The following is a 21517-nucleotide window of genomic DNA, read 5'->3' as shown; positions in this document are numbered from 1 at the left end:
AACTCCATGGGCTCTTATCTTCTTTAGTAGCTTCATGTGCAGCACTTTGTCAATCCAATTAAATAATATGCACCGACTCCCCTTTTCTAACCAGCTTGTTACATCCACGAAGAATGCTGACAGATTATCAGGTAATATCTCCTCTTCCAGAAAGCATACTGACTTTTCCCTATTTGATCAGGCACTTCCAAGTAACCCATCATTTCAGCCTTCATTATGAAAATCTTGCTCATCCTCTCAGACTGACCAGCGAGTAATTTCCAGTCCTTTGTTCCAATTTCCCTCTTGAGTGTTACACTCAAGAATTTGACGGGGGTTTTCATTGTGGTCTGGCTCCTTCCTTGATTTCGTCCTCTACCTTAATCTGCGCTAGGATGGAATTTGATATTGAACTGATTATTTTGTAGATACGGTAGTTTGTGATGACCTTGAGATAGTAAGCAATATGTTATTGCAGCTGGCTATCCCAGAATGACTTCCAGGGCTGCATGCACGCATTGCGCCAGGGCGGGGTTTTACATTGTATTTTTATATGGATGCTAGGACCCCCCAGTCTCAAAAATGCTACTTCCTCCAACCTGTCAGGCTGTTCAACCCATCCACCTATTAATCCACTGCTTCAACATTTTCTGTCAGAGTCACATTATGTACACCTTGAGCACGCCCTATACCTTATATATGTATGTATGTATCTGTCAACATATATGTTAAAGTTCTGATATATTGTGCTATTTACACTTTATGTGTCCATTATGCTGCATCAGATCCAGAGTAACAATCATTTTGTTGATAGGAGTATTAAAGAATGACAATAAACAATCTTAATTCTTGAATCATAAGGGATGATACAACTTGTTTAGAGTATTGGTTCTGTTACAATCTTTACTGCTCTTCCAATGTGGTTCACTAGGAGTGAAATTATACGTTCAGAGGTTGTTTCAGCAGAAGTCACCTTTACTTCGGAATGGACGTGTGTGCAAATCTAAATTACATGGAAGTGACAGCATAGTACAGGTAATTCGGTCCACGATGTTCAATCAAGCTTTTAGTTTAACTCTTCCCTCCTACATAGTTCTCCTCTTTTTCTATCATCCACATGGCTATGTAAACATTTTGGTCCTTAATTTTGGGAAAATGAATAAAGGCATAGACTGATTTCTAAACGGGGAGGAAATTCAAAAAGTAGTGATGAAAGTGACTTGGAGTCCCTAGTGCAGTATTCCCTGAAAGTTAACTTTCAGGTTGAGGCAAAGGAAGGCAAATGCCATTTTAGCACTCATCTCCAAAGGACTAAAATAAAGAAGCAAAGATGTAATGCCGAGGGTTTATAAGGTGCTAGTCAGACCACACAGAGTATTATGAGCAGTTTTGGGTTGAGTATCCAAGAAAAGATGTGTTGACATTGGAGGAGGTCTGGAGGAGTTTCACGAGAATGATTTTGTGAATGAAGTGGTCAATGTAAGAGAAGCAATTGATGTTTCTGGGCTTGTACTCACTGTAGTTTCGAAGAATGAAGGAGGATCTCATTGAAAACTATGGAATTCTGGAAGACCTGTATGAAGTGAATGTGGAGATGATATTTCCTATTGTAAGAGGTGAGGACCATAGCCTCAGAATGGAGACACATCCACTTAAAACAGATGTGGAGCAATGTCATCGCCACAGATGGTTGTGGAGGCCAAGTCATTGAGTATATTCAAAGCGAATGTTAATAGGTTCTTGATTAGTCAGGGCATCAAAGGTTACAGGGAACATGCAGGAGGAAAAGGTTGAGAGGGATAATAAATCAGCTGTGACAGAATGGCCTTATTCTGCTCCTGTACATAATGGTCTATGTATTGTCTATATTTCCCTAATACACATATCTGTCTCCAACGAGAAAAACCCTAGCTGTCTAACCTACTCTTATAAGGTTTATTATGGATTTCATCCTACCTTCAGTTCAGTGGAGTTTCTGTGCCAAAAACTTCAACCTCACACAGAGCCAGGATTTTATTTGGTCCCGGGACCATGATATTCACATATTGACCTGTGAATCCAGGACAGTTGAACGTATAGCTTTGTGACACTGTTTTGACAATTCCACAGCTGAAAAAAAAAAGAAATTATCCAGTTGAGCACCTTCACATAGGAATTTGCCATACATTGTAATATGTTATACTTGGTTTGAAGGATTTGATCCTGTAGAGGCTGGGCCTTCCTGTCAGCCATTGTTCTCTGCCAGCCTGCGATGGAGAACAGCTTATAGCATTTGATCGCAGTATAAAGAGTAGAGTGATCTCATAGGAATGAGTCAGATATACTGAAAATGTGAATGTGTACACCTACTCATTAATCACAACATCTAATCATCCAGTCAGTGGCAGCAACTCAATGCTAGAACGCATGGAGACATGGTCAGGTGGTTCAGTCATTGTTCAGACCAGGTATTAGAATTAGGAAGAAGTATGATCTAATTGACTCTGGCTCTGGAATGATAGTTAGCGCCAGACAGAGTGGTTCAATTATCTGAGAAACTGTTGAAGCCCCAGGGTTTTCCCGCATAACAGTCTTTGGAGTTGGAGGCGAAAACCACAGAACATCCAGCGAGCGGCAGTTCTGTGGGCAAAAGCACTTTGTTAATGAGAAATGTCATAGTAAAAAGGTCGGGCTGGTTCAAGCTGACAGGAGGGTGACAGTACATCAGATGAGCAAGCGTTAAAATAACGATGTGCCGAAGGGCATCTGTAAACGCACAGCACATTGAACCTTGAAGTTGATGGGCTACTCTTGCCTCTCTGTTGCACTTTATATATCTGAAACTTCCGGTATCCCCTAATATTATTGGCTAGCTTACCTTCGTATTCCATCTTTTCTTTCTTTATGACTTATTTAGTTGCCATTTGTTGGGTTTTAAATGATTCCCATTCCTCTAACAGACTAACTTTTGCTCTGTTATATGCCCTCCCTTTGGCTTTTAGGTTGGCTTTGAATTCCGTCGTTAGCCACAGTTGCAACACACTGCTTTCGGAATTCTTCACTGGGACCTATTTATCCTGTGTCTTCCGAATTGTTCCCAGAAACTCCAGCCATTGCTGCTCTGCCATCATCTTCACTAGTACTCCCTTCAGAGCCAGCTCCTCTCTCATGCCTCTGCAATTCCCTTCACTTCATTGTAATACTGATACATCTAAAGCAAAGGGTGAATTCAATCATATTATTATCAATTCCCTGAGGGTTCTCTTACCCTACGCTCTCTAATCAATTCCAGAACATTGTAAAACAACCAATCCAGTATAGCTGATCCCCTAGTAGGTTCCACCCTGAGCTGATCTGAACAATAGCATCTCGTAGGCATTCTCAAAAGACAGAAAGACATACTTTATTGATCTCAAGGGAAACTGGGTTTTGTAACAGTTGCACCAACCAAGAATAGTGTAGAAATATACCAATATAAAACCAAAAATAATTAAATAATAATAAGTAAATTATTCCAAGTGGAAATAAGTCCAGGACCAGCCTATTGGCTCAGGGTGTCTGACGCTCCAAGGGAGGAGTTGTAAAGTTTGATGACCACAGGCAGGAATAACTTCCTATGACGCTCAGTGTTACATCTCGGTGGAATGAGTCTCTGGCTGAATGTACTCCTGTGCTTAACCAGCACATTATGGAGTGGATGGGAGTCATTGTTCAAGATGGCATGCAACTTGGACAGCATCCTCTTTTCAGACATCTCCGATAGAGAGTCCAGTTCCACCCCCACAACATCACTGGCCTTACGAACGAGTTTGTTGAATCTGTTGGTGTCTGCTACCCTCATCCTGCTGCCCCAGCACACAACAGCAAACATGATAGCACTGGCCACCACAGCCTCGTAGAACATCCTCAGTATCGTCCGGCAGATGTTAAAGGACCTCAGTCTCCTCAGGAAATAGAGACGGCTCTAACCCTTGTAGACAGCCTCAGTGTTCTTTGACCAGTCCAGTTTATTGTCAATTCGTATCCCCAGGTACTTGTAATCCTCCATCATGACCACACTGACCCATTGGATGGAAACAGGGGACACTGGTGCCTTAGCCCTCCTCAGGTCCACCACCTGCTCTTTAGTCTTTTTCACATTAAACTGCAGATGGTTCTGCTCACACCATGTGACAAAGTTTCCCACCGCAGCCCTGTACTCAGCCTCATCTCCCGTGCTGATGCATCCAACTATGGCAATTCTCCCTGCTGGGACCCATCACCAATCTGATTTTCCCAATCTACCTGTATATAGTCCCCTATGAGTATTATAACATTGCCCCTTTGAAATGCATTTACTATCCCCCGTTCTAATTTGCTACTGTTTGCAGGTCAGTATATAATTCCCAACAGGGTCTTTTTACCCTTACATTTTCTTAGCTCCACCCACAATGTTTCTACCCCTTCTGATATTATGTCATCTGTTTCTAAGGATTTGATTTCATTTATTTTTTCCAACAAAGCCACACACCCCTCTGCCTACCTGCCTGATCTTTCGATGCAATGTGTATCATTGGACGTTAAGCTCTCAGCAATTTTAGTTCAGCAACAATTCAGTAATATCCACAAAGTCATACATACCAATCTGTAACGGTGCTACAAGTTCATCTGACTTGTTCCTTATACTGCGTGCATTCAACACTTCAGCCCTGCATTCATTACCCTTTTCAGTTTTGTTCCATTTTCACATTGTTACTCATTCCGCTGATTGCAATTTTGCCCTATCAACAGCCCCTCCTAATTACACATTACCTCTGTTTGTAACCCAACTATCCCATCCCCAGCACTGTCACTCCAGTATCACTCCTACAAAATTAGTTTAATTCCCCCAACCCCCGAACAGCTCTTGCAGACCATGCACCCCCCATTGCTTAGGCATCCGTTTAGGCATCCCCCATCCATTTTGTACCAATTGTACCTTCCCCAGGTGAAATCCGAATGATCCATAAATCTGAACCCATTCTCCCTGCAACAGTTCCGCAATCGCACATTCATCTGCCAAGTCATCCCCTTCTTGCTCTTACTGGGACGTGACACAGACAGCACTCCAGAGATTTCTATGCTAGATGTCCTGTTTTTCAGCTTTCTACCTATCTCCCTAAACTCTGTCTTCAGGACCACCTCATCTTTTCTACTTATGTTATTGGTGCCAGTATGTACCAGACCTTCTGGCTGTTCACCCTTTCACTTTAGAATGCTATGGGCTGGATTGGATTCATACCTGATCCTGGCACCTGGGAGGCAACTCACTTCTGTAAAACTCTACAGAAGACAGTAAAAACTGCTGAGAGGATCACTGGGGTCTCTCTCCCCCATTTGTGATACTTACTGGGAGCATTGCAGACAAAGGGCGCAAAGCATTGTTAAGGATCTCCAACTCCCATCATACAATCTCTCTGACGCACTACCATCAGGAGAGAGATTCAGGAGTATCAGGATTAGTACTGCCAGACTGGTTAACAGCTTTTATCTCAGCCTGTGAGAATCATGAATACACTACCACCACCGAGTTTTCATCATCAGGGTAATGGACTGTTTACATTTGGCTGCACTGTATACTGTTCACCAGGCTGCACACTACATGTACTTTGAATTATATTAGATATTATTAATTTAGTTGCAGTAATATTTTGTTTTATGTTCTGCATATATTATACACTATGTTTTATGGCTGCACAATAGACCAGAGGAACATTATTTCATTTGTTTGTATATATGTACAGCCAGATGACAATAAGCTTGAACTTGGACTTGAAGGCATTCAAGAATCTAAGGCGATAGAAAATTACTTAATAGGATTTGCAGGGGCACAGTTTTCTTTCTTTTTCAATCTTTTTATTGAATTTTTGAAAATAGATATGTAACAGTCATAATAATACAAAGGGTGAGATTACATTGTTGGCTGTTAACATATGAGTAAAAACTACAGGTAACAGCATATAATAGACCTCCCAAACGCTAAATATAAACAGGATACTAGAAAAAAAAGATGGGAAAAACCCCAAATTGAAAAAAAAAACAAAAATAAAATATACTAAACTAAACACAACTAAACCTAAACTTTAAAAAAAGCAAGCTGGGCTATTCTATTACATCAAAAAAAATATTAGTGTCGTTTACTCTACTCCTCTACTCAAATTAATGAATACTATAAAGGAATCAGAAAAGTTGAAATTACATTCTGTGAAAGTACTGAATAAAAGGCCTCCAAATTTCTTCAAATTTAACTGAGGAATTAAAGGTAATACTTCAATATTTTTCTAAATTTAAACGGGATATGGTTTGAGAAAACCGTTAAGATGTACACGAAGATTGGAGGAGTTGTGGATGGAGCTGCAGGTTGTCGAAGGTTACAAGAGGATATAGACAGGCTGCAGAGTTGTGCAGAAAAATGGCAGATGGAGTTCAATCTGGACAAGTGTGAGGTGATGCATTTTGGAAGGACAAACCAGAAGACTGAGTACAGAATTAATGGTCAATTACTTAAGAGTGTGGATGAACAAAGGGACCTTGGGGCTCAAATCCATACATCCCTCAAGCGCTGCACAGGTTGATAGGGTAGTTAAGAAGGCCTATGGGATGCTAGGCTTCATTAACAGGGGGATTGAGTTCAAGAGTAGAGAGGCCACGTTGCAACTCTACAAATCTCTGGTGAGACCGCACAGAGTATTGTGTTCAATTCTGGTCACCTCATTATAGGAAGGATGTGGAAGCTATGGAGAGGGTGCAGACGAGATTTGCCCGGATGTTGCCTGGATTGGAGAACAAGTCATATGAAGCAAGGTTAGCAGAGCTAGGACTTTTCTCTTTGGAGTGTAGAAGAATGAGAGGGGACTTGATAGAGGTCTACAAGATTATGAGAGGCATAGATAGGATGTATAGTCAGTACCTGTTTCCCGGGGCACCAATAGCAAACACCAGAGGGCATATGTACAAAATTAAGGGAGGGAGGTTTAGGGGAGACATCAGGAATAAGCTTTTTACACAGAGGGTTGAGAGTGCCTGGAATGACTTACCAGGGATGGTGGTGGAGGCTAAAACATTAGGGGTATATAAGAGCCTGTTGGACAGGCACATGGATGAAAGTAAAATGAAGGGTTATGGGGTAGTGTGGGTTTAGTTCTTTTTTAAGGATTATATGGGTCAGCACAACATGGAGGGCTGAAGGGCCTGTTCTGTGCTGTGGTGTTCTATGGTTCTATGGTAGTTGGAGGATTAATCATTCCATTTTTTAAACTAGATCATCTAGCCATTAAAGTAGCAAATGCAATTATCCACCGAGCTGAAGAGGGCTTCATTGGTATCAATAATTGGTAAACCAAAAATTGCAGTAATAGGGTGAGGTTGTAAATCAATATGCAAAACTATAGAGAATGTATCAAAAATATCTTTCCAAAATTTTTCCAAAAGAGGACAAGACCAAAACATGTTAGTCAGAGAGGCTACCTCAGACTGACATCCATCAGAAATCGGGTTTATATCTGAGTAAAAATTAGCTTATCTATCTTTAGCCATATGGGCCCTATCCAATTTAAATTGAATCAACGTCTGTCTAGCACACATAGAAGAAAAATTAAGTAATTGAAAAATTTCCCATTTCTCTAAAGGTAAAGAAAGTTGAATTTCCTTCACCCAATCATTTTTAATTTTATCAGATATATCTGGCTGCATATTCATAATCATATCATAGATGATTGCAATTAAACCCTTTTGATAGCGGTTTAAGCCTAAATTTTTTTCCATGATATCAGATGGATATGAAATCGGAAAAGTAGGTAACATCGTATTTAAAAAATCTCTAATCTGTAATTATCTAAAAAATGGGATCTAGGCAAATTATATTTATTAGATAATTGTTCAAAAGACATAAAACAGTTATCCAAAAATAAATCACGAAAACATATTATACCCTTCGTTTTCCAAACCAAAAAGGCTTGATCCATGACATAGGGTTGAAAGAAAAAAATAGATATAATAGGACTTGATTAAATAAATTTATTCAAGCCAAAAAAATTTACGAAACTGAAACCATATCCGAAATATATGCTTAATTATTGGAATAACCATTTGTTTATTCAATTTAGAAAAAAAAAACAACAAGGGAAGTGAAGTCTCTAAATTGGAAGTCAATGAAAATCCTTGTACAGAATTACATTCAAGATTAACCCATTATGGACTGACGTTAATATCCACATCTTGTGTCCAAAATATTAAATATCGAATATTAATTGCTAAATAATAAAATTTTAAATTCGGCAGTGCCAGCCCACCGTTTTTTTTATTTATGCAAGTATTTTTTACTTAGCTTAGGATTTTTATTTTGCCATATATATGACGGAATTTTGGAATCAATAGTGTCAAAAAAGGATTTAGGAATAAAGAGGTGCAGTTTTCATCGAGGGTGTGTTACGTACATGGAACAAGATGCCAGAGGAAGTAGATGAGACAAGTACTGCATCATCACTTCAAATGCATTTGGACAGTGCGCAGACAGAAAAGGTTTAGAAGGATGTGGGTCAAACACGCCCACATGGGACTAGCATAGCTGTGTATAAGACTGTAAGTTATAGAAGCAGAATTAACCTTTCCATTATGGCTGATATATTATCCTCTCAACCCAATTTCCTGCCTTCTCCCCTTAAACTTTTTCGCCCTAGCTATATACTCAGCGACCTGGCTTCAACATCCGTCCATGGCAATGAATTCCACAGACTTCTCTGTTCTGAATGAACATCCCTCTATTCAGAGGCTGTTCCCTCTGGTCCTAGACTATTCCACTATAAGAAATGTTCTTACTTCATCCACTCCAAGCCTTTCAATATTTAGCTGGGCATGGAGGAGTTCGGCCAAGGAGTACGTTTCCATTTTATTATGTTACTCTCTGATCTGCAAGGAACCAGAGTTGCTGCTGAATACTTACAGCCTGTCAGCATTCCTGGTACTCTCGGATGAGTTCCCGATGCGGATTTCGGCTCCTAGGTTTTGGTTCGAGCTCGAGCAGCAGTCCATCCTGTTGGTGATTCTCACTGTGGAAATTGCATACGTTTTTCGTAAGTCTAACCTCCACCAGGGGTTTTGGCCTTGCTTGGTTTCCGTACAGGAATTCATGTTACTGTTCCAGCTGTTGCTTCCGTCAATAGCTCGTTGAGCATCTGCCACCGAGTAAAAGCTCGACTGTGACACAGTCCCTCTTAAAGCCAAGTTTACTGTTGGGTGAGAGAATAAGTTATCCATCAACGAGAATGAAATATTATTCTAGTTTTCCATCAGCTGTTCTCCAATCATTTTCCATGACTGAGCAAATATAATTCTTAACAGGGATTTGCCCTGGAATATGAGGAATTGTGGGATCCGAGGGGAAATAAACAGTAGTGGGAACTGGGTGTATGTAGATGAAGTCTGGAGTATACACTGGGAACCATGCAGGGGTGTAGGGTTCGTGTTAGGAACCAAAGTGTTGAGTCATATAGGTGGCCAGTTTTCCTATTTTGTTCCTGTTCTGAAATGAAATCATTAGAAAGAGGTGTCATAGGGTCATTTGCTGTGGATAAAGCTAAGGAACCACAAGGTGGGAGTTATATACAGATTCCCAAACAGCAGTAAGAATGTGGTCTACAATTTAGAACGGGAGATAGAAAATGCATGCCAAAACATCAATGTTACAATTGTCAAAATTGGTTTCAATGTGCAGGTAGATTAGGAAAATTAGGTTGGTTTTAAGAGGGAGCATTTCTGGAATGCCTAAGAGACAGCTTTTTAGAGCGGCTCATGGTTTTGTCCACTAGGGATCAGTAATTTAGGATGGGTGTTGATGAGTGAGCTTAAGGTAAATGAATCTTTAGGAAAGAGTGATCATAATGTGATCGAATTCACCCCGAAATTTGAGAAGGAGAAGCTGAAGTCAGACGTACCAGTGTTGCAGTGGAGTAAAGGAGATTACAGAGGAATGACAGAGGAGTTGTCCAGAATTGATTGGAAAAGAACACTGGCATGGATGTTGGCGGAGCAGCAATGGCTGGAATTTCTGGAAGCAATTCGGTAGTACAGGATATCTACATCCCAAAGAGGAACATCTATTCTAAAGGCAAGATAACATAACAGCAGCTGAGAAAGGAAGTCAAGGCCAACGTAAAAGCCAAAGAGTGGACCTAAAATGGAGCAAATATTAATCGGAAGCTAGAGGATTGGGAAGCTTCTAAAAACCAATAGAAAGCAACTGAAAAATCGTTAAGAAGGTAAAGATGAAATTGAACATTAAGTTTGCCAATATAATTAAACAGCACACCAAAAGTTTCTTCAGATACATAACATTAAAAAGAAAGGTTCGAGTGGATATTGGACGCTGAAAAACTATGCTGGAGAGGTAGTAATGGGAAACAAAGAAATCATGGAAGAATTGAATAATTGTTTTGCATCAGATTTCACAGTGGTTGTCACTAACAGTTTGAAGGTAATTTCAGGAGTCAGAGGTCATGCAGCATGTGAAATTTTATTAATAGGGTGAAGGTTCTTGTGAAACCGAAAGCTCCAAAGATGGATAATTCACCTGGGCCAGATACACCAGATTCCTGAAGGAGGTAGTTGAAGAGATTGTGAAGGCATTAGTAGTGATCATTCAAGAATCATTAGATTCTGGAAAACTGCAAGATTGCAAATGTCACTCCACTCTTCGAAAAGGGAGGGAGAGACAGAAGAAAGGAAATTATAAGCCAATTATTCTAAACTGATTGGTTGAGAAGATGTTAGAGTTAATTGCTAAAGTTGTGGTTTCGGGATAAAATATACCATAGTCAGTATGGTTTCCTAGAGGGAAAATCTTGCCTGACAAATCTGTTGGAAGTATTTGAAGAAATATCAAGCAGGATGGACAAAGGAGAATCGGTCGATGTTGTGTATTTGGATTTTAAGAGGGCCTTTGACAAGGTGCTGCACATGAGGCTACCTGACGAGCAGCGAGCCCATGGTATTGCAGGAAATATTCTAAAATGGAAAAGCAGTAGCTGATCGGCGAGATGCAAAGAGTGGGAATAAAGGGAACCTTTTCTGTTTACTGCTGTTGACAAGTAATATTCAACAGGGGTCTGTGTTGGAACAGATTTTTTTACGTTATATGTCAATGATTAGGATGATGGAATTGATGACTTGTAAAGTTTGCAAGCAACACGAAATTAGGTGGAGGGGCAGGTAGTTTTAATAGGCCACAGAAGGCCCTAGACAGATTAGGAAAATGGGTGAAGAAGTGGTAGATGGAATACAATGTCGGAAAGTGTATGGTCAAGCAGATTGGTAGAAGAGATGAAAGGTTTGACGATTTTGTAAATGGAGAGAAACTGAGGTGCAAAGGAATTTGTGAGTCCTTGTGCCCGATTCCCTGAAGGTTAACTTGCAGGTTGAGACCCGTTTCCTTTGAGAGTTAGAAGAATGACGGTGGTCTTTCCGATATCCTCAGGGGGCTGAAAGCATCGAGATTGAGATGTTTGAAGGGTTTGGATTGGGACATGGATGAGAGGTATATTGAGGACAATGGTCCAGGTACGAGTCGATGAGGTTCTGACGAATAAACTTCGGCATGGGCTAGATGGGGCGAAGGTCATTTTTATCTACTGTAGTGCTCTATGACTCTGCTACCCTGAAGTAAGAGAGTAGGGAGTACTGGAGCTGTGATTTCAATAACTGCACGGTGCAGTTGTGATGAGAATTGTTCAGTTCAAACTCATGTCCTCAAACAGAAAAACACACGTTCTGTTTCCTCTACATTGACGTTCTAAAGGATCATCTTTCCATTCTGAAGTTGTTCCCTTTGGTGCTGGATTCCGTCAGTATGGGTAACATTTTTTCCACGTTCACTCTGCCTAGGCCTTCCAATATTAGATAGCGTGCAACAAGAACCACTTCACGGCATTCTTCCAAACTCCAGCGAGTACGGGATCAGCGGTATCAAACATTCCTCATACGTCAACGCTGTTAATCCCGGGGTTCTCGGGAACTTCCTCTGGACAATGTTGATTTGTTTTTGGATGATTGAGGGATGAAATAGGATATTCATAAAGGTACCTTGATGAGCCCGAGAAGGTTTGTGGAGCTCGCTACCGGGGATATGCCATAATCTGTTTGCTGAGCCGTCAGTTTCTGTTCAATTGTTATTCAAAGAACTCTGCACGTCGATCCTTCTGTGCTCCTGTAGTGTTCCTCTTCATTGCCATATGTAAAGTCACTCTGCTAGCTCATTGCCGTAACGATTAGTCCAACGCATTGTGGTGCCAATGATTGGAGTTCTACTCCCAACGCTGTTGTCAGGAAGTTGCACGTTCCCCCTTTACGTGCAGGTTATATTTAGTAAGAAGTGGGCACGCTATATTGGAGCCGAAGCACACTGTTGTACTGTGGAACACACAGAAATTGCTGCGGGGATTCTGCAGATCAGGCAACATCTACGGGATAAGAGTACAGTCGACGTTTCGGGCCGAAACCCTTTCCATAGATGCTGCCTGGCCTGTTGAGTTCCTCCAGCATTTTGTGTATGTTGTTCGGATTTCCAGCACCTGCAGATTTTCTCTTGTTTGCTGTTGGACTGTGCTGGTCGTTAACGCAAACAATATGTTTCATTGTATCTTTCGATGTAAATGCGACAAATAAAGCTAATTTTACGCTAATAGTTCCTACGCCTTGCACGCGATTTGGTTCAGAAATAATTGTCAACATCTACATGGATAATTCTGCCAGTCTTGGGCCACACGCGTGATGGGACACTGCTGACGGCAGTGACAGAATAATCTATTGCTTTTACAAGCTCAGTTCCATCAACACACGAATCAGATTGTGGTTTTCTCAGGCCTTTCTTTGCACAACTTTGATGCAACGTTTTTCCGTTTCAGCAGTAAATACTGGTCAAAAATTCTCACTGTTTCTGAAATGCTTTGCACGTCCAGAGGCACCACCTGCACACGACTTACCGACCGAGGCTGCCAGACTGTGCACCGGAAAGCACTATATGCAAAAGAGACCCACCTTGATCATGTCCACCGGAGGATATCGGAGGCATATACGGCAATCCGAGTATTTTATGCAAAGCCGTCCTGTGCAAAACAAATAGAAAGAAGTCACTTAATCCTAGTCTCATCATCGTCACATTCGGTCTCCCAATCTGCTCTAATGGGAGTGCTTTGAAACACCGAGGTTCCTGTTTGCACCCCTAGTTAATCCGGTTATCTACCACCAGTAGAAAAGCAGCTGCAAAATTTGCTCTTCTTCCTATTTTCTAAATTTAAAATATGTATTAGACAGGACTAGCTGAGCAACAACTCAGATTGTGTGATACCAGCCCTCCAAGGTGGGGTTCTGTCCTGGGAGATGAGATGATGTCAACAAAGTTTCCACTGCTATTTGTGGGAAAGAATCTTGGGACTCTTTGGTTAAAAGGCTGGCACAGCACCGTGGGTCTATGGGCCTGTACTGTGCAGCAGTGTTCTAGGTTTCATATTTATTTGGTAAGATTTAGCTTGGAACAGGCACTTCCACCCTTTGAGCCACGCCGCCCAGCAATCCCCCTGTTTAATCCTAGTCTAATCATTGATAATTTACGATGACCAGTTAACCTACCAACTGGCACACCTTTGCATTGTGGGAGGAAGCCGAGGCACCTGGGGGAAACCCATGCAGTCACGGGGAGCACGTTCCAACTCCTTAAAGGAGACAATGGGAATTGGACCCGTGTCGCCGGTATTTGTAAAACGTTGTGCTAACCTATGGGTACCATACTGCCTCAGCCGAGTTTGTTATGTTCTGAGATGCTGCTGCGAGAAACTGATTTTCCTGGCGTTCATACCATGGGTGTGAGTATGTTTGTCTATGGGAAATAATTTCAGGTAGGCTGCAGATAACTGTAACTCTGATCATTGGAATATTGTGGAAGGGGGTTGTCAGATATAGACATCTGAGAGTAGAGGGTGCATGGAATGCCCTGCCAAGAATTGTGGCAGAGGCAGGGACATTAAAGATAGTCTTAGATAGGCATATGGATCGCACAAAATGGAGAACTATGTGAGAAGATTGATCTTAGAGGAGGGCCAGCATCAGAAGGATGATCTTGCACAGAGCTGTAATGTTCTGCGTTTTATTTGTGTTTATTACCCGAGCTCAGGGAGGAGTGCCACTGGACTGGCAGGGTTAATCTGTCATCAACGCGTGCAAAAGAGACTGTTAGGTGCTAAGTGAAAGGGAAAGGCTGGGAAACGAATGATAATGACAATTTAAACAGGGAGAAGAAGGGAGTGCACGTCATGTATAAGGATCGGGTAAAGTGGGTTCATTTGAGAATTTTCATTGATATAGGAGAGTAGGAAGAAATTCAAAAAGCAATAAAGCACGGTGAATCAATACTGCATTGATACCAGCTTTTGGCTAGAACCAGTTTACTCCCCTGTTCTAAAACGGGAGTGAGAGTTTTCGTGGAAGACACAGGCCGCTGAGCTTATACCAGTGGAAAGAAAGTTGTTGGAGAAGACTCTGAGATACGTTATTGTGTTCATTTCTAAAGGCAGGACTTTATACACTGCAGATTGTTTTGAGTTTCAATGTGTTTTAAGGTGACAGGTAATAGACGATGGAAATATGGTGGTCGACATAATTTGCACGGATTGTATTAAGAACTGGGTAAGTTTCTCCATGTTAGGTAGGTTACGGTACAAATAATCCCCATTGTGTGGGCCAACGTCACTCACACCATCACCGATCAGTCTGTGTATTCACTTTCAAGGACTCTACAAATAATGTTCTCAATATATATTATCTATCGAACGTTTTTTTATTTTCACTATTTGTTGTCTTTTGCACATTGGCTTTGTTCGTCCTTGTGTTTAGTTTGCCGTTGATTCTATTGTGTTTACATTGATTTCCTGCAAGGAAATGAACGCCTCGGTAGTATAGTGACATACGTATATGTTCTTTGATAATAAATGCACCTTCGAACTGTGGATTGAATCAAACCATTTCTGGCTCACAAGAAGCAGAGGGTAGTGGTGTATCAGCTTCCGTTTTCTGTACTGCAAGTTGGTGACATGGGGTAAGACACAGATATCGGTGATTCAATGCAGGGAGAAGACTCAGAAACCAGAGGTGTGGGGGGCATGGAGGTGCTCGTGCAGCGTTTCCTAAAGGCGAACGTGCAGGTTGACACGAGGGTAATGAAAGCAAATGCATTGTTAGCATTCATTTCGAGAGGAGCAGTACATAAAAGCAAAGATGTAATGTTGAGGGAGCTAGAAAACATCATTCAGATTGCATTTGGAGTATTGTAAGTTGCTTTGGACCTCTCATCTAAGAACAAATGTGCTGACATTGGAGAGGGTTCAGAGGCTGTTTAGGACAACGATTCTGGGAGTTAACTCTTTAGAGTTCAGAAGAATGAGTGGGGATCTCACTCAAATGTCGAATATTGTAAGGCCTACATAGATGATGTGGGATGACTTTTTCCTACAGTGGTGGAGTCTATGGCTAGCGAGAACCGACTCAACAAGGTGATGACCCTTTAGAACAGAGACGAGAAGGTTTTGTTTTTACCAGAGGGTGGTTAATGAGTTTAATTCCGTACCACAGATGGCAGTGGAGACCGTGTATTTTAAAATGGAGGCTGATAGGCTCTTGATTAGCCAAGGTATCAACGGTTATGGCGAATGGGATTGAGAAGGATAATAAGTCAGCCAGGGGCGACTGGCAGAGCAGACTCGATGAGGCGGAGTCTGGCCAATAACGGATGACCCTGAGGTCCCGCTTTTCAGCTTTTTACCTAACCCTATTCACTCTCTCTTCATGTGCTCAGCTCCTCCATCGCCGTAGCACGTGGTTGGTACCAACATGTATCTCGACTTCTGACTTTCTGCCTCCCTAGAATGTGAACCTCGAGCAGTGAGCTCTCTATCCCTGGCAGCTGGGAGGCCACATTACCATCCTGGTGTCTCCTTCGCGTCTTCTCCTCTGGCTATTGAATCCCCTATCACTATGGCACTCCCCTCCTCCTCACTTACCTCCTGAACCACAGGACCAGACTCTACTAAAGACCAGGTCGCTGTGGCTAGTCTCTCTTACGTCGTCCCGCACAACAGTATATAAACCTATTCTTGAGAGGAATCGCACGGGGGTACTCTGCACGGGCGGCCTATACCTTTTATCTCTGCTGACTGTCACACAGCTTCCTGCTTCCTGCAACTTAGGAGCTTCTGTCCATTACCTCCTCATTCTCATGTATGAGGCGAAGGGCACCCAGAACACGGTTCGTGAGGAGCTTGCAGCTCGATGCACCTCGTGCAAATGCAGTTATCAGGGAGGTTGCAGTTCTCCCTGTATTCCCAACTATCACACGAAGAATATATCACTGGCCTTGGATGTATTCTCGCTGCGCTAGCTGTGTACTAATACTTAAAGAAAGACAATCTATTTTCTCTCAGAGTAGGAACCAGAACCTCCCCTGGACATTTAGCTCTTCACGCCAAGCCTCTTAAGCCGAAGCCACTCTAGTACTGTCCTACTCACACTATGGCTGCTCCCACAATGGCTGCTCCGCTTAAACGTCAATTCTTTTCATTCGCCTTTGTCAGGGACCTATAAATCACAATGATCGAAACCTATCGATAAGTTCTGGAAGACCCCGAGCTCTTTTAAAACATTACACCATTTCAGCCAAAGAGTGACTGCTCACGATGATAGAAGATAGCCAAGAAGTCCCTAAAGACCCGGAGCTTATCTGGCATGTCCAGCTAGATCTCGCATTAATTCTACCTCATGGAGCCTGAATAAAACAGCACAGCCTTTCCCCCGGGATGTTCTGTTTCATATACTCGATGAAACAATTCCAGCTGAATTCCAGACATTCATGTTCTTTGGTAATCCTGCTGATCTGATGACTCCAGTACAGCACACAAATTAAAATCAGCAGCGGCAGTTTCTTCAGTGCACGCCAGGATGTTCACATCTGTGCTTTACACTGTCAAGAGGCGACATCATGAGGATCTATAGGCATCTGTCGCTCACGTTTTCCTTTATCAATGTCACTGTGATACCGCCGATAGTTTGGTTTATTTAGAGATACAGCAAGGTAGCAGGCCCTACTGGCCTAACAAACTTGCAGCACCTAATTACACTTGTGGCCAATTAACCCACTAACCTGTATGGGTCTTTGGAATGAACACCAATGACTAACCCGGAAGTTCTGTACATAGTTGGACTGTGGCAGGAGACCCAAACGGCCTGAGGAGACCCAGGTGGTCACAGGGAGAACGTACAACTACTCACAAGCAAAGGAAGTTAAACCCAGGTAGTTAGCAGTGTAAATTATTAGGCTAGTCGTAACACTATTCGCAAATTCCTTTCCCAGCCTCATTCATCTCGTAAGCAGTGACCAGATGACCAATGTTTCACTTTATTACTGACCAACCTGTTGTCCTTCCAGCCAAAGACCTCAACCTCGCACAGACTGAGGATTCTGTTAAAATCCAGGATGCTGATCAACAGGTATCGGCCCATAAAGTAGTGACAGCTGAAGCTAAACGATGAAGAAGTGGTTCGTACAGTTCCACAGCTGAAAGAGATAGAAAGCCCACCGTGAGAAGCCAAGATCTGAGATTATGCATCATCTGAAATTTAACTCCTTGATGTCGAGTGCTGGAAGGCAGACTTACTTGTCCTAGATGACCGGACGATAATGAGTCACTATCAAGGGGTGATCATATAGGGAAGGGTCCTGCTTAGCACCAAATTACCAGAGGAAAGTGTCTGAGGTTGCATAGAAATGAGACTGACGTCTTTCCCGCAAGGAAAATTTGGTGAAAATGGGTTATAGCCACAACTGAAATAACAGTCTATTTGTTACGTCTGTTAAGATATACACTGGTGGTCAGTTTATAACCGTTTATTAATGCAAATACGTGGCCTATAAAAATATTCATCCCTCACCCCGCTGGAAGTTTTCATGTTTTATTCTTTTACAACATTGAATCACAATGGATTAACTGAAAAATACTCTTTCGTATCAAAATTAAAAACAGAAAAAAATCTATAGAACCATAGAACATGACAGCACAGAAGCAGGCCATTCGGCCCTTCTTGGCTGTGCCGAACCATTTTTCTGCCTTGTCCCACTGACCTGCACCTGGGCCATATCCCTCCATACACCTCTCATCCATGTACCTGTCCAGGTTTTTCTTAAATATTAAAAGTGAGCCCACATTTACCACTTCATCTGGCAGCTCATTCCACCCTCCTACCACTCTGTGTGAAGAAGCCCCCCCCGTGTTCCCTTTAAACTTTCCCCCCTTCACCCTTAACCCATGTCCTCTGTTTTTTTTTCTCCCCCTAGCCTCAGTGGAAAAAGCATGCTTGCATTCACTCTATCTATACCCATCACAATTTATATAATATATATATATATATATATATATATATATATATATATCAATAAATTAGAAAGAGTGCAGAGACAATTTACTAGGATGTTACCTGGGTTTCAGCACTTAAGTTACGAGAAAGGTTGAACAAGTTAGGTCTCTATTCATTGGAGCGTAGAAGGTTGAGGGGGGATTTGATCGAGGTATTTAAAATATTGAGAGGGATAGATAGAGTTGACGTGAATAGGCTGCTTCCATTGAGAGTAGGGGAGATTCAAACGAGAGGACATGATTTGAGAGTTGGGGGCAGAAGTTTATGGGAAAAAAGAGGGGGCATGTCTTTACTCAGAGAGTGATAGCTGTGTGGAATGAGCTTCCTGTAGAAGTAGTAGAGGCTAGTTCAGTTGTGTAATTTAAGGTAAAATTGGATAGGTATATGGACAGGAAAGGAGTAGAGGGTTATGGGCTGAGTGCGGGTAGGTGGGACTAGGTGAGATTAAGAGTTTGGCACGGACTAGGAGGGCCGAGATGGCCTTTTTCCGTGCTGTGATTGTTAGATGGTTATTGTTATATGGTTAATTTTATTTTCCTCTATCAAATCTCTCCTCATTCTTCTATACTCCAGGGAATAAAGTCTTAACACAACACAGTCTCAACATAGTCACCTAAATTAATTACAAATATAAACACAAAGTAATTTGTGCATAAGTATTTATCCCCCCCCCCCCGTTTAATATGACACACTAAATCATCATTGGTGCAGCCAATTGTTTGGATAAGTCACATAACTAATTGAATGGAGATATGTTTTAGAGACCAGTGTGCAGTCTATTTCACTGTACACAGTATTTCAATTGATTGTTGCAAAAAATGCACTTGCGTCTGGAAGGTCCAACTGCTGATGAGATAGTATCCTAGCAAAAGCTACACCATGAAGGCAAAAAACAATTCAATCCTCCATAAAAATGGTCTTAAAAACACAAGTCAGGAGATGGGTACATGAAAATTTCCAAGTATGTGAATATTCCTTGGATCACAGTTAAGTCAAACATAGAAACTTAGAATCACAGAAAACCTCCAACACAATACAGGCCTTTCGGCCCACAATGCTGCGCCGAACATGTACTTACTTCAGAAATTACCTATTGTTACCCAAGCTCTCTATTTTTCTGAGCTCTGTGTATCCATCCAGGAATCTCTTAAAGGACCCTATTGTATCCGCCTCCACCACCATCGCCGGCAGCCCATTTCACGCACTCACCACTCTCTGCGTACAAAAATTTAACCCTGACATCCCCACTGTACCTATTTCCAAGCACATTAAAACTGTGCCCTCTCGTGTTAGCTATTTCAACCCTAGGAAAAAGCCTCTGACTGTCCACGTGATCAATGCCTCTATAACTCACGCTTCGTTAGCAAAAAAGAAACAGACCGTTGTTAATGTCATTCCTGCATTATCTATGCAGTACTTAAGATTATGATTTCTTAAGATTAGTTTTATTTTTCACAAGGATATCGATATATAGAAATATGCGATGAAATGTGTTATCTGAGTCAATGCCAGTATTATCCGAGAATGTGCCGAGAGGAGCCCGCAAGTTTCGCCATGCTTCTGGCATGAACATAGCATGCTCACAACTCACAAACCCTAACCCGCCTGTGATTGGAACGTGGGAGGAAACCGGAGCACCCGGATCAAGAAATGGGAAGAAAGTGGCACTGCTGCAAATCTACCTAGGGCAGGCTGTCTTAATAAAACTGAATGAGTGTGCAAGAAGAAGACTAGCCGTTTTTGAAAGCTGTCCTATCCTCTAACTTCCCGTTATTTTTTACCACATTAGCTGTATTTGTTATATGCTGGCTTTACTTCTCCAGTCAGCCAGAAAGCCTCCTCAACCCTGCAGAATACTTTGTTACCTTTGGAATGGGTCAACCCAGCACCTTCTGAATTGCTTTCCGAAACTCCAGCTATCGCTGTTCTGCTATTATCCCTGCTAGTGTTCCCTTCCAATTAATTTTGGCCAGCTCCTGTCTTGTGGCTCTCGAATTTCATTTACTGCACTGCACTGTAATATTGACACATCTGACGTTATCTTCTTCATTTTAAAGTGCGTGGTGTGTTCTACTGATATTATCCATGTCATTGCTGGGAGTAATTTATCACTGCAAAGCGGGATTTTTAAAAAAAATTCTTTGAATTTCATTTGCTCCCCCGGCCGAATGAGCGTTGGGCGCAGGTCTCTCATTAGGGGTTTACTCTACTGGTTTATCATGTACAATCAGGATCCTGTGGGCCAGAACTCCGCGCATGGGTCCAGTAATGTAAACAACGCGTCACCGCAGCCTATTCCATTTTCAGCGAAGCGTCAAGAAAAATGGAATTTGTAGAGCAGCCGCCTCCAGCTGTGGAATTCACTGCCGCAGACGGCTGCGGAGGCCAAGTCATTGGGTCTATTTAGCGCCGAGTTTGATACCTCACTAAAGGCATCAAAGGTTACGGACAGAAGGCAGGAGAATGGTGGTGAGAGGGGTAATAAATCGGTCATTATGGAATGGCGGAGCAGGTTCTATGGACAGAAAGGCTTAATTCTAGTCCTATGAGTTATGGTCTAGTTTCTAAGATGTGCAGCCAGTGCGGCTGAATACCTACAGCTTGTCGGAGCTTGGATTGATCTTTTGAACCGTCTTGATGCGGACCTCGGATCCCACGAGTCGTTCCGAACAACAGTCTTGCCTGTTGGTGATCCTAACTGTTGCCACGATGTAGGTGCTACCCAAATCGAGCATCCACCAGGGGTTTATGGATGATGTTGTGCGAGTACAAGACCTCTCATTCGCGTCCGCGCTTTTGCTACCGTCAATCGCCCGAGCAGCTTCTCCATTCTCATCGGTGCTGGACTGGATGGCAGTTCCTGATGACGCCAAGTTTACTGTTGGGCGACAAATTAATTCAAGTTCAAGTTTAATTGTCATTCAGCCATACACAGGAATACAGCTAAAGACAACAGTTTTCCTCTGGGGCGAATGAACCAACAGCCACAAGCAGTGCACAGCACAAATAATTATGATCGCAGAGAAACTTGCAGGTATAAAAATAACGAGAGAGCCCAAGTTCCTGAGTGTCATAGCCCGTGGATTGATGC

At 42.1% G+C, this 21517-nt stretch overlaps 1 protein-coding gene across 1 annotated transcript; it reads right to left on the bottom strand.

Moving 5' to 3' along the window:
• Positions 1–1937: 1937 nt before the first annotated feature.
• Positions 1938–21347, bottom strand: LOC132394946 (uncharacterized). Its single transcript, XM_059971294.1, has 5 exons — positions 21025–21347; positions 17426–17569; positions 13006–13073; positions 8918–9203; positions 1938–2088 (listed from the first exon to the last, which is right to left on the bottom strand). The coding sequence occupies exons 1-5, from the start codon at positions 21345–21347 to the stop codon at positions 1938–1940; spliced, it is 972 nt and encodes a 323-aa protein (XP_059827277.1).
• Between the last annotated feature and the right edge of the window lie 170 nt (positions 21348–21517).

This window comes from Hypanus sabinus, chromosome 6, assembly GCF_030144855.1.
Source record: "Hypanus sabinus isolate sHypSab1 chromosome 6, sHypSab1.hap1, whole genome shotgun sequence".
Classification (NCBI taxonomy): Eukaryota; Metazoa; Chordata; class Chondrichthyes; order Myliobatiformes; family Dasyatidae; genus Hypanus; species Hypanus sabinus.
This window is presented reverse-complemented; position numbering and strand designations above follow the sequence as displayed.

Coding starts and splice junctions, on each gene's coding strand:
- LOC132394946 (XM_059971294.1), bottom strand. CDS start 21,347: ATGACAATTAAACTTGAACTTGAATTAATTTGTCGCCCAACAGTAAAC. Junction 13,074..17,425: donor TTTGGCTGGAAGGACAACAG/GTTGGTCAGTAA, acceptor TGTTTTGCACAG/GACGGCTTTGCATAAAATAC. Junction 9,204..13,005: donor CTCCGGTGGACATGATCAAG/GTGGGTCTCTTT, acceptor CTCACCCAACAG/TAAACTTGGCTTTAAGAGGG.